Source organism: Jaculus jaculus, chromosome 4, assembly GCF_020740685.1.
Source record: "Jaculus jaculus isolate mJacJac1 chromosome 4, mJacJac1.mat.Y.cur, whole genome shotgun sequence".
Taxonomy (NCBI): Eukaryota; Metazoa; Chordata; class Mammalia; order Rodentia; family Dipodidae; genus Jaculus; species Jaculus jaculus.
In genome coordinates, this window is record NC_059105.1 from 39722384 (window position 1) to 39738777 (window position 16394).

Here is a 16394-nt window from a genome sequence, read left to right on the forward strand (position 1 = left end):
TGTTTATTAGAGAGAAAGAAGAGAGGATGAGAATGAGTGCACCAGGGCCTCTAGCCACTGCAAATGAACTCAAGATGTATGTACCACCATCTGCATCTGTCTTACATGGGTTCTGGGGAATTGAACCTGGGTCCTTAGGTTTCAGAGGCAAGCACCTTAATGGCTAAGCCATCTCTCCAACCCCATATTCATATTTTTATACCTCTACAAAATAGTCAGTTGGAATGAATTTATGGGTAAAAGTACTTGGTTGCTTCCATCTGCTTGTCATGTGGCTAAAAGATACAGCAGATCAAGTCTGTATCTCCTCAAACAGGTGGTCTCCTGACACTCCGCAGTATGGAGGGATGTGGAATGTACCCCAAAAGGCCATTTATCAGACACTTGGTCCTTAGCTGGGTGCTATTGGACGGAAGTAGATACTTTAAAAGGTGGAACCCAGTGAGAAACATTAGGTCACTGGGAGGAGTGGGACCACAGTCTCTTTCCGTTTCTTACTTCCTGACATGAGGCTAACAGCTTGTACAGCCACCCACTCTTCACTGGCATCCAGCCCCCATGCCAGAGCCCTGAAAGCAATGGACCTGCTAGAGCACGGATTGGAGCTTCCAAAACCATGAGCCCAAATAATAACCCTTTCCTCTTGATAAGTTAATTATCTCAGGTATTTTTATAGTGATGGAAAGCGTTGTATTAAAGCCTTTTTCAAAGCAAATGACTGACTTAAGGAAAGTGTTCATTGCAAAGGTTAAGTCCTCTAGCAGCCTGGACATTTTGTGTGTGGCAGAAGCCTGAGGAAAATTAAAAAACTTATCGAGGGCTGGAGAGATGGGTCAGTGGTTAAGGCACCTGCCTGTAAAGCCTACGGACCCAGGTTTGACTCCTCAGAACCCATACGCACAAGGGGATGCATGCACACAGGTGACACGTGCACACAAGGAGGCACACGCACCTGGGGTTCGTTTGCAGTGGCTGAGACCCTGGCATGACAAGTCTCATTCCCCTCCCCCACTCTCATTAAAAATAAGAGGAGAAAGAAACATCAATGTGAGAGATGCTCTGCATCCCAAACTTTGTCTTGAAATCTATCAGAACAAACCCCGTTCAAAAGCATCTTCTATGAAGATGATCAGTTTTCTTTGGATGAGTTGAGCCATTACTTTGTTGTTCACTGCCAAGGCATTATTAGGGTATCTTTCAGACAAAGATTATGAATGCTATATTTTACAGAACACTGGGGAAGATGGCAGCTGTTTTTAGCTTCATGATGTTCACTTTCAATGCAGTTTGGCATATTTGAATTTTTGAACATATTGGACCTAAAACCTCCAGGGGTATATAGCTACGCCAGTGTTCATTGCAGCTGTTATTACTAGATCCATCAGCAGATTGAGCGTACTGATGTTTTGAGAACTCTTCCTGTTTTTGACTTAATAAACCTCTGATCAAGTTTCCTTTTCTTTGTCTTGTTTTTGTTTTTTCAAGGGAAGGTCTCATTGTAGCTCAGGCTGACCTGGAATTCACTATGAAGTCTCCGGGTGGCCTTGGACTCACAGCAATCCTCCTACCTCTGCCTCCAGAGTGCTGGGAGTGTCACGATGCCCAGCCTTGATCAAGTTTCTTGATATTAACTTCAAGGAAATACACATCAAGTCTTACCCAGTTTACCAAGAGGATAGTTTCAGGTGATATTTTCTTAAACTATGACATAAAATTCTATTTGAAAGTTATGAAGGGTGCAATTCTAATATTAAGACTTCATTAGGAAAAACTGGAAAAACAGTTCTTGGAACTCATGTTTGATTCCACAATAAAATTTTGAGTCTCAGAGAAATCACTTGCACAGGAGGAGCTCAGAGAGGAAAATATCTCCATGTTGGAACAAAATTAAGCAGTGGCTCTTGCAAAATTTGCACCACAGTCATCCTGGGTCCTCTGAAGTGAGTACAAAGCAGCCCACAGCCTGTCAAAGAATGCAGCTTGGAAATGCTTCAACAGCCGAGCTGAGGGTAGAAGCATGCTGTAACTGCCAGTTTTCCACGTCCATGGCACAGGCCATAGTACAAAAGACATGACCTTGAAGATCAAAGTTAGCATTTTTTTTTAAGATTATCATTATTAGATTTATTTTTATTCATGATTCTTCATTAGTTTTGACTTTTTTTTTCCATTTCTTGTTTTGAGCTACAAGGTCCAACTCAGGGCCTTACATATTATGAGGCAAATGTTCTGCCACTTATATACCCCTAGCCTGGTTATAAAATTTTAATTAACATTGAGAAGACTGACAGTTTACCAGAAGGGAAGCTTAAGTCACCAAGATACAGTGGGGACATGCAGATGAAGACACTGTAAACTCAGTCTCTGAGTTAAAAAAAAAATAATAAAAATAAATAAAGACCAAAGGCCACTCACGTGGTAAGTTAATGTACTCCAGTGATGTCTGGGGCGAAGATCTTCTAAAGCACTCTTAGACTTGTCTGCCAGCCTAGGGTGGTGACCTGGGTTCTGAAAAAGAGACAGTGAGGAGGATATAGAATGTACCAGAATGTTTTGGGAAGGAGGCTAGCATGTTTCTCAGCAAGCATCTCTACTTTGAAGTCTAGTATCAATTACGGGCTCGTCTTTTCAGAACTCTGAAGGATAAGCAGTCCCCTGACGTCAGGGTATGAACAGGGACATATCCTCCCACTCGGTAGAAAGAGCCATGCGGTGTAGTGGATCACTGGCTGCCACCATCTCTGTTTCTTAAGATTCTCCAACATGCTTTGCTAAGTAATTTCAGCACTTACCAATATAACAGGAAGAGAGAAGGGGCTAAATAAAATAGACAAGAGGAAATTTAATGAGGGAAAGAGTCAGAGCCAAAGTCCATAACTGTGAATATGCATGAAACTGGTAGGTGCCAACTGGCCAAATGGACAAAAAGAGGTATAAAGATAGCACTCCTGCCATCACCTCTCAGGATGCCGCCTTCTGATCCCCAGAAAGAACATTCCTTGGAACAGAGGGAAATGGGCCACTTGAGACTATGCAAGCAAGATTTTAAACAATATACTTAATGCTTGTTTGTTATAGTTAAAATAGCTTTAAAAGAAAATAAAGCTGACAACAGCTGTTATTTTTTAAGAGAAGTTAAATGGAAGACATATTGCTTCAGGAAGAAGTTTTAGATTATATCACTTTATTCACTAAGAAATATTAGTTGGCTATTCACTGGGAGTATCTATAATTGGGTCTATTGTTTTCATTCTAGATTTTCTTATAAAATATGTCACATACATGGTTTCAAGCATTAAGTCTCAAAAGTTCTTAGTTATGTCTGTCTATATTGAGAAGATATGTTTTTAAAAGAAGGCATCTATCGCCTTCTTTCTCCCTCCCTCCTTCCTTCCCTCTTCAATAAATAAATAAATAAAAATAAAAATAAAAGATTGAGAGACAGGCTGGAGAAATGGCATAGCAGTTAAGGCACTTGCCTACAAAGCCAAAGGACCTAGCTCTGGTCCCCCAGGACTCACAGTAGCCAGATACACAAGGTGGCACATGCATCATCTGGAGTTGGTTTGCAGCAGCTGGAGGCCCTGGCATGCCCATTCTTTCTCTCTCAAATAAGTAAAATAAAATAAAGCAGGCTTTCTGTCTCCTATTTAAAGTTACCATGTTAATTCCATACTACCCAAGGACTCATGGGTTCTAGTCTAGTTTGACTGGCTGGCTGTAATGTGGGGTTGATGAGGATAATAAGCTTTGAGTCCCCTTTGGGTCCATAACATTTATTTAGAGAATTTTTTTTTCAGTTGCATCCTCCCTAAGCAACAATCTTATTAGTCAAATTGCCATCAAGGACACCAGGCAAAAGAAAGTCTGCTTGTCACTGCTTTCATTATAGAACTACTACGTCTACTAAGCAGCTCCTCTGAAGCAGGGGGGGACCCCACTGTCTTTATCCTACAAAGACATTCCACAATACTCTCATAGGGGCTGCTATCAGCATCTCATCATTGGAGACATGAAGGTGAAGCCAGGGAAGGAAGTCCAGCATCGGTGGTACATTTCAACAGATGGAAGCTACTCGGCAGGGGCTTGTGTCTCCCCACCTTGGGTGTCGACAGAGGCCCTGGTACCAGAAAAGCTACTTGTACAACCAGTTCCATTTACCATCCTCTTCAGAATCTGTAACACCTCCAGGTAGAATTTGAAGAGGAAGCTGACGACGAGGGTCCTCTTGAACTCCACCTTCCCGCCTGGAGCTGAGCCTGGAAGGCAGATTTCATCCAAAATCAGCCTGCATGCGGTATCCAGCATTTCTTCGTTCCAGGGCCTGCGAGAGGCAGAGGAGGCTCAGCCTGACCGAACTCATTATCTCACAAGGCTCAGCTAATATGGAAGGCAAACAGCTCCAGTTTATTGTGGAAAATAATTGCTGGAGTGTAAGCACCAGTCCGGCCACAAGTTCAAGTCAATCAGTCTGCTCTCTCACAGTGCTTGGCCTGGATCTCACCAAAATCTCATCATGAAAAATCCTTAGCCCAGGAGTAACGGCCCCATCTATCACTAGGTCATTTACTGCATCCCAGGTTCTGCTTTAAGCAGTGTGTGGATGTTCCCTTATTTAGCTCTCTTAAATATCCTACAAGGTGGGCGTAATTCCCATTTCTGACAGGTAAGTAAACTGAAGTACTAGAAGGCTAAGCAAATTGACTGAGTTCACATAGTTAACAGGTGAAATGAGATTTGGGCCAAGCAATCCAGCTCATTAAAGGCTTAAATTACATGCTTTTGGTCACTATTCCATTAGTTTATCTAGTAAGTGCTTAAGAAATGTTAGCAGCTGGAATTACCTGTAGATGTAAGAAGTCATATGAGCAAGTATAGTTAGCAGTTAATTACAAAACAAATGTACATGATCTATTTTTCATTGTGGTAAGTTACTTCCCTACAATAAAGAATGCAAATTTGTACAACTGGAGACTTCTCTCCCACCCTCTCCCCTCTCACACATATACATAGTTATGAGCTTACACGCATGCACATGCAATGACTATGTAATATTTCCATCTGAATTCTCTAAAATCAAGGCATGAAAATAATTATGAAATCTTATTGGAATCCCCTGCCATTAAGCTTAAAGGTGCTAATGAGGCAATTTTCTTATCAATACAGCTCCTCACAGGAAAGGTTGTTCTGTTACCTGGAGTCTAAGGACATGACACCTTACCTTCGGATGAGCTCCTGGCAGGAATTCTTAGCACAGATGGTGGTTGGACCGACACCTCCATAAAAGACGGATAACTCTTTAATGATGCCATTCTCGTCTCCAAAAAGAACTCTCATTCCCGAGTTGACTATTGCGAGCGCATTCTGTTGCCTCTGGGCTTGTCGGAAGGCTGACACAAATTCCCACTGAAAGAAAAAGTTGACACTTGTAGAGCCACACTGAGTGACAACTATGGCTCTTTTGGTCCACACTGCATCTTCTTTTTTAAAAACATATTTTATTCCCCTCTGTTCTTTATTTCTCATCACATCTTTTACAGGCTATTTTGCATGTCCCCAAAATTCAAACATTGAAGGCCAGAGAGATGGCTTAGCAATTAAGGCACTTGCCTACAAAGCCAAAGGACCTAGGTTCGACTCCCCAGGACCCATGTAAGCCAGATGCACAAAATGGCACATGCATCTGGAGGCCCTGTTGTGCCCATTCTCTCTCTCTCTCTCTCCCTCCCTCCCTCCCTCCTTCCCTCTCTCTGTCTCTCTCTCTCCCTCTCTCTCTCAAATAAATAAATAAAATGTTTTTAGAAATTCAAACATTGTAATTTAGACCCAGGACTTCCATATTTGGACATAAAAATCTAAGCAGGTGACAGAGGAGTATGACAGGGGGTGAAAATAACCATACATATACACACACCCATGAAACAGGGATGTCACAGCACTGACTGAAGTGAGTGTCCATCCTCTGTAAACACATTTCACTGTTTCTGAGCACACTGACACAGGGAGAAATGAGCTTTAGGCTCACAGGTGACACCAGAAATCGAGAATGTTCTCACCTTCCTGGAATAGGGGATGTTCACTGAGACCAAGATTTCTTGAGGCTTAAGGTCATTTGCAGGACATTTGCGGAGAAACTGATCGTTCAAAGGGATCTGTCGCCCTCCTTCTATGGAAAGAAACCACACCTTCCATGGAATCTTTAGTCTGTTAAACAAACTTCCCAACCTTGAGAAATAATTCTACCAAATTCTCCAAGGAACCAATTCTTTCAGGGGAAAGAGATGTTCTCCAGTGGTATCTAGCAACATTTCTTTCAGGCTAGCTAACCTGCCCCATTTTTTGTTTTTCTTTAATTCCATGCTTGCTTATAGGTTATCCAAATAAATCAAAATTTCAGGTAGAATGGGACCTTAGCAGCATCTTCCTAAACCTCACATGTCTCCTGGAGCTCCACCAGGAGGGAGGAGACATAATATCCCTTGATGATAACCATCAAGTCAGTGCACAAGCATTTCACTTATTATTTATAACCAAGAACTCTATTGGCTACAGTGGTGATTTTTTTAAAAGGTGAAGTGTTATTTCATTTGCTTAAACTATTTCCCTCTCCAATCATCTAAATAATTTCAGTTCTTTGATCAATATATTCGAGGAAGGAACATAATAAGATATGATTTGAGGATAAAAGCTTTTGGTGTCTATAGTCCCATCACAAAAACTTGGTGCTTATGCCATGTTTTTTTTTTTTTTTAAACAAAGGGATGTTACTTAAATTGAATGCTCTGAATTTAAATCTTCTTCCTTAGGAGTAGTTAGTAGTTTAGTTGATATAAGGAGTAGGTGTTTTACAATAAGGTAATAGAAAATTAGCTCACATTTTTAAATGAAGAAAACCTCTAGGTTCATAGAGGACCGATTAGAACTTCCTAATAATTATTGGACAAACTAGAATAGAGGAAACCAAATTCTTATATTGAGCTTCTGTAACAAAAATGAAGTACATGAATATAGGCCGAGGCCCAGACCCTGTCCAACTGGAAAAAGACCTGCAGCGTAGGCACTCAACAAAGACCCATCACGCAGAAGCCTGAAGCATGCTATGGAGGCCCCGCTTGTACCACCCAACTTGTGTCTGCAACTTCGGACCCAATAGTTCACATAGCTTATGGTTCTTTCCAACAATCAGCTCACATCTGGGCATTAACCAGCACATGCATGTTCAATGTTGGGTGACCTATATGTGAAGACATCTAGGGTAAAGTCTCAAGAAGGAGCAGATGACAAGACTGAGAAAGAACCAACTTGCTCAGACTCCATAAAGGAATAAACAAGTTATTAATACTACAGAGACTTCCCCTTTTCCAAACTGGACTTCCTGCCACCACAAAGAGGAAAACAGAGGAAGGAACAGGTAAGGTTCAGTAATCCCCAAGTGTGACCTGTCACTTACCTTTTGACAATAAGTTGAGGGTACAGTTACCCACGGCCAGGAGGGGATTCAGATCTGAATCCAGATGTCTGCTCACGATGTGGCCCCCTAAAGACTTTAAAATATGGTTATTTTCACTTCTGCCAGGTAATTATAAAGCATCAGCCATGCTCTCAGACACACACAGCCATGTTATCAGATACATACAGCCATGTTCCTGATCTGGGACCCAGCCAGCGTTCTCAGGTGTTTCAGGAGAGCACGGAATGTCTGTGTCTTTTCTTCTGGGAGCTTCTGGACCACATCAGCCAGGATGTCCTTCACCTGGGCCAGGCTGAGGCTCGCACCCAGGGTCAGCCCTAAAATAAAATCTCATGTAAGTAATGCAATGTACTCGTGATGGCCTCAAAATATGGACTAATGCTGCGGACATGGACGTGGAGTCTTAGCAGTGATTGCATGCTGCTGCGCTTACTGGTGATGGTAATGGTGATGGAGGCAGTGGTGGGGGTGATGATGGAGGTGGTGGGGAAGTAAGGAATGCTGACTTCTTTTGAGGATTCACTGTATCAAGCACGATACTTACTACTTTAGATAACCTCCATGAATTTGAATAAAATTATAAGATATTAGCAGGCCCAATTTACAGATGGCAAAACTGAGATGTATGTGGAGTCCCTGCCCTAAGATCTTACCGCTTCTGTGTGTCAGAGTCAAGAGTTAGATTTCAAAAGCTGTATTCCAAATCTGTATTATGATGACTGCTTCGTCCCTTTGCCATTACATCAATTTTCTTTATAGGAATGGAAAAGCCAGTCAGTGAACTGCTTAACACACGAAGTTGTTTTGTTTGCTACCGTGTCTGCACTCTGCAGAGCAGAGACAATGCCCCATTCATCTTTGTCTTTTGTCCAGCACTCAGCATAGAACCTTCCTTGAATAGTTGTTACAGTTCTTGGATATTGCAGATAGGAAAGTTTCTCAGCAAAAATATAATGACTGAGCCAATATCCAGTGGAATTCCAAAGTAAATTATTTCTGGAGGTCCCCTGCCACCTCCAGAATGTTACCATTCTCATGAAGAAAATCTCTGTATATTATAACTAGGAATAATTCTCACTGTTTGGCTGTTGGACAAAATAACAAAATTGGTGAATGACTTTAACTAAGAAAGCAAGGGCCTTAAGGACTTACCATCACTCGCCTGGTTTACAACACTCAGTTCTTCGATTCTGTCAGGAGAAATTATGACTGGGTGGAAGATGCCTTTAAATTTTACTTCAGGCCCTAAAGGATTAGGGAGAAAAGCAAAACTAAGATAAATGAGGCTAACTGCCTCTTCAATTTTTTTTTAATTTTTTTTAATTTATTTATTTGAGAGCGACAGACGCAGAGAGAAAGACAGATAGGAGAGAGAGAGAATGGGCGCGCCAGGGCTTCCAGCCTCTGCAAACGAACTCCAGACGCGTGCGCCCCCTTGTGCATCTAGCTAACGTGGGACCTGGGGAACCGAGCCTCGAACCGGAGTCCTTAGGCTTCACAGGCAAGCACTTAACCGCTAAGCCATCTCTCCAGCCCTGCCTCTTCAATTTTGAAATTATGCTTCAATTGAGATTTTTGAACAAATGAAAGTTGCTTCTATCTATTGACCTACTTACTGCCAAATCACATGCAGAGAGAATGGCTAGATGGATCTTCATCAAACTTAAAAAACTCTGCCCAGTGGGCTGGGGAGATGGTTTAACAGTTAAGGCATTTGCCTGCGAAGCCTAAGGATCCCAGTTCGATTCCCCAGCACCCAGGTAAGCCAGATGCACAAGATGACATATGTGTCTAGAGTTCGTTGACAGTGGCTAGAGGGCCTGACATGCCCATTCCCCCCCCCCTCTTCCTCTCTCAAAAGAAATTTACAAAATATTAAAAGACAAAACTTAGCCGGGCGTGGTGGCGCACGCCTTTAATCCCAGCACTTGGGAGGTGGAGGTGGGAGGATCACCGCGAGATCGAGGCCACCCTGAGACTCCATAGTGAATTCCAGGTCAGCCTGAGCTAGAGTGAGACCCTACCTCGAAAAGCCAAAAAAAAAAAAAAAAAAAAAAAAAAACCTCTGCCACCATTGTCAGCAATAAGACCTGGGAAATAGGGCATAATCAAAATTCTCTTGGAGAAAACTCTGGCGGGGAGGGCACCTGAAAGAGGGGGCCACCAAAATGAGCCTACATTAGGTATGACCAGAAGACTGAAATTGCAGCTTAGTCAAACCCATCACACCCACTGAGACACCGCCCCGAAAAGAAACAGCAGTTTTAAAAGGAGACACAGAGCGGTGCGCTAGTGGAAAGATAGGACAGCTGTCAGGGTACCATGGCTACTGGTTTGCCAGCTCAGCGATGGCCCTGGAGATGTTATCCTCTAATGACAGGAAGGGTCTTGGACAGTACTGAAGAAGTTGAGCCCCAAGGACTGGAGAGATCTCAGACTGCTTTTCCCCATAACATACATCTAAAAAGCTATTTTCCCTCTCAGCCCTTTTCCTCATTTCCTCAGAAGTTCCTGCGAGCTACATACCCACAGAGGTGTTCCCCATAACAATGGGGGCCTGAGGATACTTGAATTTAGCTTCCACAAGTCCTGTCAGGGTCACTGGGGAAATCCATGTTACTCTGTCACCACCAAAAACTCTGGTTTTCTGTGGTTGTTTCTCGGCCATTATCTATTGAAAAAGAAAGATTTGAGATGCTTTGTGACAAAATCCCCATCTGTTTCCACTTTATTATTTTTTTTTTAATAGAAACAGAGACAGGAAACACAAGTCTTCTAAAAAAATAAAAGGTGAGACCTAAGTGTAGAGCTCTACCAAGAGTCTCAGGATGAAAGTACAAGTGCTTTGCTCATGGAAACAGTAACTCCCATTGGCTTACATCTCAACAGAATTGATTACAAATGTTTTAATAATATATGGACACGTTCCATGTTGTTATATCATCCTAAGGAAAAAAATGATCTTCAGCATAACTGGAAGCAGAAAACGTATCTACATCTACCTGTGTAGTGATGCCTTCAGTAGCAGACACCACAACTGCTTCTCACAGTCCACTGACCTCTCACGTGGCACCACCCTCATTCCTCGTCTTCTCCCGTGGTCCACACTGTTGACACCCTGAGGTAATGATCCCAAAAGGCTGTACTATTTGTCCATCAGCTTTAAAAATGCCCTTTCTGATATTCTACCATACATCTCAGTAGGGTGAGCTTAATACTGCCTTCCTTACCATTAGCTCCGGAGGAAATATCAGCTCTTGGGTTGGATCCAGTGGTAGAAACTCCTTTTCTGAGAAGAGTTCTAGACTTATCTTAAACAAAGAAAGTTCCAAAAGTTATAGTAGTGCCCCCTTATTCTCAGAGAATATATTCCAAGACCCCCTGTAGATGCCTGAAACTATGGATAGCATTGAATCTTACAGGATAAATATGTACGCTATATTTTTGTTTGTTTGTTCTTACTGTGAATATTAGCAACATACTCTAATACTCAGCACACAACTCTTCATTTCCTTATTGTGTGGAGAATAATACCTTTTCACTTAAAGGAAGCACTCACTTCATGGCTACTGGCATCATTAATTTTCTTCTTTGGGGGTCTTATTAAGTAGAACAAGGGTTTCTGGAGTACACCAACATGGTGATACTGCTGCAGTTAGGGTGGTAACCAAGATAACTGAGGAATGGGCAGGTAAGTGTATCCTGTGGATGCAGTGGACAAAGGGACAATTCACATTTCAAGTGAGACAAGAAAGAAACGCTGTGAGGTTTCATCCGGCTACTCAGAACAGGATGCAACCTGGAAATTATGAGTTACTTCTGGAATTTCCCTTTTGATATTTTCAGAATGTGCTTGAGTGCAGGTAACTGAAGTTGCATGAAGTGAGACTGTAGCTGAAAGGTAACTATTGATTGCTGTCAAACTCCTCTTCTTTAAACATTTTGTGGAGTGAGGCTGGAAGAAGGTGGATTGACAAGCCAGCTTTGGTAGTACCTGCCTGTTCTAACAGTCTTTCAGAGATAAAGGCAGGATGATTAAGAAGTTCAAGGTCATCTTTAACTGCACAATGGGCTCAAGGTCATCCCAGGTTATATGAGACCTTATCTCAAAAACCAACCAACAAAAAAAGATGGATCGACAGACAAATAGCATATAAAAAAAAATCAGCCTACCAATCACAATCCCTAAGCTCCCAGTCAAGGGCGCTGCCACTGCCCTTGACCTCTAGGCTTTGCGCAGTTTATCCGCAGGCCTCACCTCCCTGCGCATCCTCCCTGAAGTCTGGGGAGAGCAGAGGAGACGGGTGTAGCTGAACTGTCAGGTCCCTTTCATTATGCGCTCTGCCTGTTGTCCATTTCCTGACTTCTCTACTTTGCTTCTGACTCTTGAAAACATCTTCAAATTGCTTTGTAACACTTGAGAGGTTAAGAGTCATTGTGTTTTCCCAGTTGTATTTGAATGGAACTAATATCTGGAATGAGGGACAAAGTTGCTAGGACAGACCTTTATTCTGTTGTTTGTGTTTTCAAGGTAGGGTCTTGTTCTAGACCAGGCAATTCACTATGTAGTCTCAGGGAGGCCTGCAACTCACAGTGATTCTCCTACCACTGGCTCTGGAATGCTGGGATTAAAGGCGTGTGCCACCATACCTGGCCAGGATAGACTTAAAATAACATTTTTAGAGACTGGAGAGATGGCTCAAGTTAAGGCACTTGCCTGCAAAGTCTAAGGACCAGGGTTCGATTCTCCAGTACCCATGTAAAGCCAGATGTACAAGATGATGCATGGGTCTGGAGTTTATTTGCAGTTGCTAGAGGCCCTGGCATGGCCATTCATTCCCCCCCCCTCCCCCTCCGTCCCCCCCCCCCCGTCTCTCTCTCTGCCTCTTTATCTCACCCTCTCTGAAATAAAAAAAATTAATTAAAAAAATTAATTTTAGTGTGTGTGTATGTATATGGTGTGTGTGGTGTACATAAGGATATACATATATGTAGATACATGCATACACGCACACATGTGAGAAGACCAGAGGAAGATGTCGGAAGTCTTCCTCTATTGTTCCTCTACCTTATTTCCTTGAGACAAGGTATTTCACTGAACGTGGCACTTGGCCTTTTTGTTTGTTTGTTTGATTGTTTCGCTTCACTGGCTGACCAGTGAACCCCAGAAATTCTCCTGTGCCCACTCCCCTTGGTGCTTTACAGGCATGCTTGGAAACATCTGGCTTTTTATGTGGGTGCTAGGGATCAAACTCAGGTCCTTAAGCTTGCGCAATAAGTGCTTTTACTGTCTGAACCATCTCCTTAGCTCCAGAGATTTTTCTTTTAACTTTAATTGACCCACTAATTACATGTATTTGTGAGGCTGAGTCTGACATTACCACACATGTGCATAATGTGTAATGATAAGATCAGGGCAACTGGCAGATTCATCATCTCACACATTAATTATTTCTTTGTGTGTAGAACACTGAAGATCCTTTTTACTAGCTATTCTGAAATAGTCAACTAACTGTTGTCAAGTGCACTTACACAACTGTGCTACTGAACAAGTGGGGGTCCGATACCCAGGCACACCTCTGCATTGTTAATCTGCTTCTCTCTATTCTCCCTCTGCCCCTTCTTAAATTGAGCTTTTAATGTGTAGCGATGGTGTGAGCACGGCATTGGGAACATGTTGGCGCAGCTCAAATCAGCCAATTTGGGCAGCCAGTTATTCTTCCCAAGGATAGACCAGCTGCTGTTCATGTCCTGAGACTGCAGTGCAACAACCTTATCCTTCACTGACCTTGTGTTGTTCCTCAAATTCGGGCACTCCATTTACTCCTTGATCCAAACAGCAAACCCCATTTTCTCTGCTTTGACAACAGCTAGATGTCTAATAGGTTAAAAAAAAAAAAAAAAAAGCCCAAATAAGTCTGTAGGAATTTCATGGTGATTCTACTTTGTTAAAACTTGGCAGGCACAGTTGAAACATCATAACATAGAAGCAATATTGTCAGATATCATGAAAGAGATTTGTACTTCAGTATGTCCAAACTAACTCTAGTGAAAAACCAAGCTTATAAACAATTGTGAATAGAATTATAGTACTGATTATTAAAGTATATAAAGATAATATAACTAAGCCTGCTATGTAACAATACATATTAACCGTGATTATTAATACTAATGATATTGCAAATATTACTAATAGTAATATGATGTAGCCTATCAGTTCTTATTTATGATGTACTGATTTCATATTAAACTTCCAAAAGTAATTTTATTTCTTCATTTCAATGTTTTTATTTATTCATTTAACCTATTTCAACTAAGTAGCTACTAATTAGTGCATGGTGACCTGGCCTTGGATATGGAGAGCCTCTGTGGCCAGCAGTCCATAGTCCAGTGAAAAGACTAGCAAATGGACAAATGTACCATATAATGACCAATGCTATGCTGTGGCACTCACATTCCATGTTCACTGATGGCTACAGGGACACCCAGAAGGGTTCCTGACCCAGACAAACTGGTCAGGAGTGATTCCTTGGAAGGAATGACTTAGTTAAAACCAATGTCAAAGCCCTTAGGTGCTCATGATATAACTATCCAAGCAAGTTCAATGCATGAGGGTGAGCCTCCTGCTCAAGACCAAGTAACAGATAGGATTTGTAGACCTTGAAGCAAGTGACCTTGTGTTGGCAACATGTACCCACTGGTGCAATAGTGGCATGACTGTTATGGGGGTAACTAATTATTTTCTGCTTGGACTTGAGGCCTGCTCCACAGGAGGAAATTCAGAACTTATACTATAAATCTGATTTAAAGCTCATGGCTTGGGAGATCATAGGCCCTAGTGCAGAAGCTACTAATGTTGTTTTGCTAAATGGACATGTTGTGCCCATTAAACTGCCACATAAGTATCAATGTGTATGTTCAAAGATCAGTGCTACTCTCAGATTTGGTCAGAGAAGCTTCTTTTTGCAGTGGGCAGCAGCTATTGCAAGGAATAAGTACTGGTCAAAGTACTGAGAATCAATAAGTGTTGAGTGTTCAGTGTCAAGTGGAACTATCTCATCCCTTCCAAGGCTCTGGGAACATCAGAGAAGAGGAGGTGGAAAGGCTGTAAGAATCAAGAACAGGGAGGAGTGCTGTGGAGTGCTGTGTTCTGGACATGCCATGGCCACTGCACTAATGAACTCACACAGGTGTGGCTCCCTGCATAAAACCTGCACAAGACTGGGTCTATCAACATTCTGTCATGGGTGTGGGTGGGGAGCCTCATGAGGCCCCACCTGCTCTGAGAAGTTATTGGCAGTTAATAGCTGCTGAGGGGCGAGAAGGCATTTTTTTTTTAAATTTTTTGATTTTTCGAGGTAGGGTCTCACTCTGGTCCAGGCTGTCCTGGAATTAACTCTGTAGTCTCAGGGTGGCCTTGAACTCACGGCGATCCTCCTACCTCTGCCTCCCGAGTGCTGGGATTAAAGGCGTGCGCCACCACGCCCGGCTGAGAAGACATTTTCTTTAGTGGTATAGCCAGTGATAAATTACCCATGCTTCAGCACATAACCCCCTCTGCCATGCTCATGCAAGACGAAGTCAGTGGGTCACAAGGAAAAAAAAGATGGAAGTAGAAGGAAAGTAGTAGGGAAGAAGGGGCCCAGCAGTAGTGGGAAAGGGACAAGATAAGGTAATTGGGGATGAAGATGATCAAAATGTATTATGTACGTGTATAAAATTTTCAAAAATCAATTAACAAAAAAATCTACAAAAGCATACTAAAATGAAGAGAAGTCGTCCCGTGTTAGTAATAATGACTGTTGCTTTAATCATACATGCTGACCCATACGTGCTTTGTTGCATTGGAGAAAATAATATTGAGCCGTGTGTCCTTTTCTACTTACCTTACAGAAGGTCTTGCATGCATCAATTATGGGTCTGTACCCAGTGCAGCGGCACAGGTTCCCTGAGGGAGAAAAGCCCACCTCCGTTACCTTACCTTACTGAGCAATTTTGTTGTTGCATGATATTTATACTGTTGCCAACACTGCTCTAAGCAAAGTAGTAATTAGCATCCTTGCATCTAAATCTCTGTCAATGCCTCTAAATATCTCCCTTTTTGTGTGTGTGTGTGTGTGTGAGGTAGGTTTTCACTCTAGCTCAAGCTGGCCAGGAACTCACTCTGTAGCCCCAGGCTGCCCTTGAACTCATGGTGATCCCCCTACCTCAGCCTCCTGAGTGCTGGGACCAAAGGGTGCTCCACCACACCTGAATCTTCTCTGTTTCTGTTGACCACATCCTTGGAAGTGAAATATCCGGGTCCAAACTCAGTGACATGTTAACACACTGGCCTGCATGACACTCTGTCAAGCTTTATTGAAAGAACAGTCTAGAATTGATGAGTCTGTACCCCTTCTGTCTCTCTAAAATGGTTCTCCTAAAGGAAATGGTTAGAACTGGAAATCATCATGAAATACAAGTACATACAGCATGTTTTCATACATGGAATCTTGGGGTGAAAGACTTGTAAGTAGACATGCACCACTGGGGAAGAGGAAACGGGCAAGAGGAAGGCAGGAGAGAGTAATGGGATGAATATGATTAAAGTAAATGGTGCGCATATGAAAATATCACAATGAAACCTATGACTTTGTACACTTAAGATACTCTGATAAGCATATTTAATATACACCAATAAAAAGGAGAATAAAATAAGAAAAAGAAGAAAAGAAAGACTCCCTCATTATGGAAGAAACGGAAGGAGAAAAAACAAGGGAGGGAGGGGAAAGAAAAAGGGAAGAAGAGAACTGCAGTTGCTGAATTGAAGACATTCTACAGCACAAAGGTAGTTTCACTAAGTGTTGGAAACAGGCACAAAGATATCTTCACAAATGACCAGGACAGCGTTTCACTTGCAGAGTCTCTGTGTTTGTTGTCTGTC

General features: G+C 42.3%; 1 protein-coding gene across 1 annotated transcript in view; it reads right to left on the bottom strand.

Moving 5' to 3' along the window:
• Aox1 (aldehyde oxidase 1) overlaps window positions 1–16394 on the bottom strand; it is a 75247-nt gene that overhangs the window by 41924 nt on the left and 16929 nt on the right. Inside the window, exons 6-16 of the mRNA XM_045147693.1 lie at window positions 15358–15419; window positions 13260–13349; window positions 10702–10782; window positions 9998–10142; window positions 8624–8716; window positions 7637–7788; window positions 7451–7544; window positions 6057–6166; window positions 5222–5406; window positions 4162–4324; window positions 2416–2508 (exon numbers count right to left, since the gene is read on the bottom strand). Of these exons, the coding sequence (XP_045003628.1) occupies window positions 2416–2508; window positions 4162–4324; window positions 5222–5406; window positions 6057–6166; window positions 7451–7544; window positions 7637–7788; window positions 8624–8716; window positions 9998–10142; window positions 10702–10782; window positions 13260–13349; window positions 15358–15419 (1268 nt within the window). The remainder of the gene's footprint in view (window positions 1–2415; window positions 2509–4161; window positions 4325–5221; window positions 5407–6056; window positions 6167–7450; window positions 7545–7636; window positions 7789–8623; window positions 8717–9997; window positions 10143–10701; window positions 10783–13259; window positions 13350–15357; window positions 15420–16394) is intronic.